Raw genomic sequence first — 1,044 nt, 5'->3', positions numbered from 1 at the left:
CTATAAAAGTACAGTCACACCACCCATCTCCTGAAAGAGATAAACATTTTGATAAATGAATGAAAGAGGTTTGATCGCAGAAAAAAAAAGTCCAGACAAATAAAAGAAAAAACAAGAAAACAAAGTAACCAACATCTGTTCAATCCATGTGTTTACTGTGAGAAGCTGTGAGAGGAACATATGTTGATCTAAACACACCAAATGGTTTCCAGAACCAGGAGAGAAAACAATCAACCATATAATAAACACTTCCTGCAGATAGTATTTGTTGATTATCCTGAATTAGAAATAAACACTCGGTCTCACAGGGACAGAACCTGGTTTAACATCTCAAAAAAAGCTCTAATCATCAGCTTTTATAAATCCCATTACCATAAGGAACCAGATTTAGCTTTGGCTGCATAGTAACACATGATACATTAAATGAAACCATGTGTTTTTATTATGCATGTGTTTGTAAACAAGCAAACAAAATGAGATGGAAAAATGTCCCAGTTTGTCAAAAAACAAAGATTTCTGCTGAAGAAGAGGACGAGGAAGCCTCCAGGTCTGCAGAGGACTCATGGGGTCCACACCCATCCATCCATTGCAGTGTTTCCATTCCTCCTCAGATTCAAGGCGGAAACTAAAAATAATTAAAAAAAAATCTAAGATAGAGGAAAAGACGGAAACATTACCGTATTTCGGGTCCGGGTTTTTTTCCTCCAGCTCCATTCTCACGTTTCTGCTCCCTATCAGACCTCAGACTGCTCAGTTACCATGGAAATGTCGAGGCGAACAACCCCCCATCAAAAACCACAAACGACCACTACCGAGCAGCGCAGAAGACCCTCCCAAAACAAAACGCTGCATTCCGGAGTAACGGAGAGCAGGAGCAGCCAATCAGGGAGCGAGCTCTGGAAAACTGACATCCGCCTCGGCCAATCAGAGTGCTCCACTCGATAAGAGCCCTCCTATCTGCGGTGGAATGTGAGAGGAGGGAAGATTCGCGTTTTAATCAACAAAACAGATAAACTAAAAAGAATATGTATTGTGTTAATAAAG

General features: G+C 40.6%; 1 protein-coding gene across 1 annotated transcript in view; it reads right to left on the bottom strand.

Moving 5' to 3' along the window:
• LOC106526933 (choline transporter-like protein 2) overlaps positions 1–829 on the bottom strand; it is a gene marked incomplete in the record, with an annotated part of 14,601 nt that extends 13,772 nt beyond the window's left edge. The window contains 1 exon segment of the mRNA XM_014021666.1: positions 678–829. Coding sequence (XP_013877120.1) covers positions 678–714 — 37 coding nt within the window.
• Between the last annotated feature and the right edge of the window lie 215 nt (positions 830–1,044).

Source organism: Austrofundulus limnaeus, unplaced genomic scaffold (genome assembly GCF_001266775.1).
Source record: "Austrofundulus limnaeus strain Quisiro unplaced genomic scaffold, Austrofundulus_limnaeus-1.0 Scaffold300, whole genome shotgun sequence".
NCBI classification, from domain to species: Eukaryota; Metazoa; Chordata; class Actinopteri; order Cyprinodontiformes; family Rivulidae; genus Austrofundulus; species Austrofundulus limnaeus.
The sequence above is the reverse complement of the archived record's forward strand: the minus strand, read 5'-3'. Positions and strand labels throughout refer to the sequence as shown.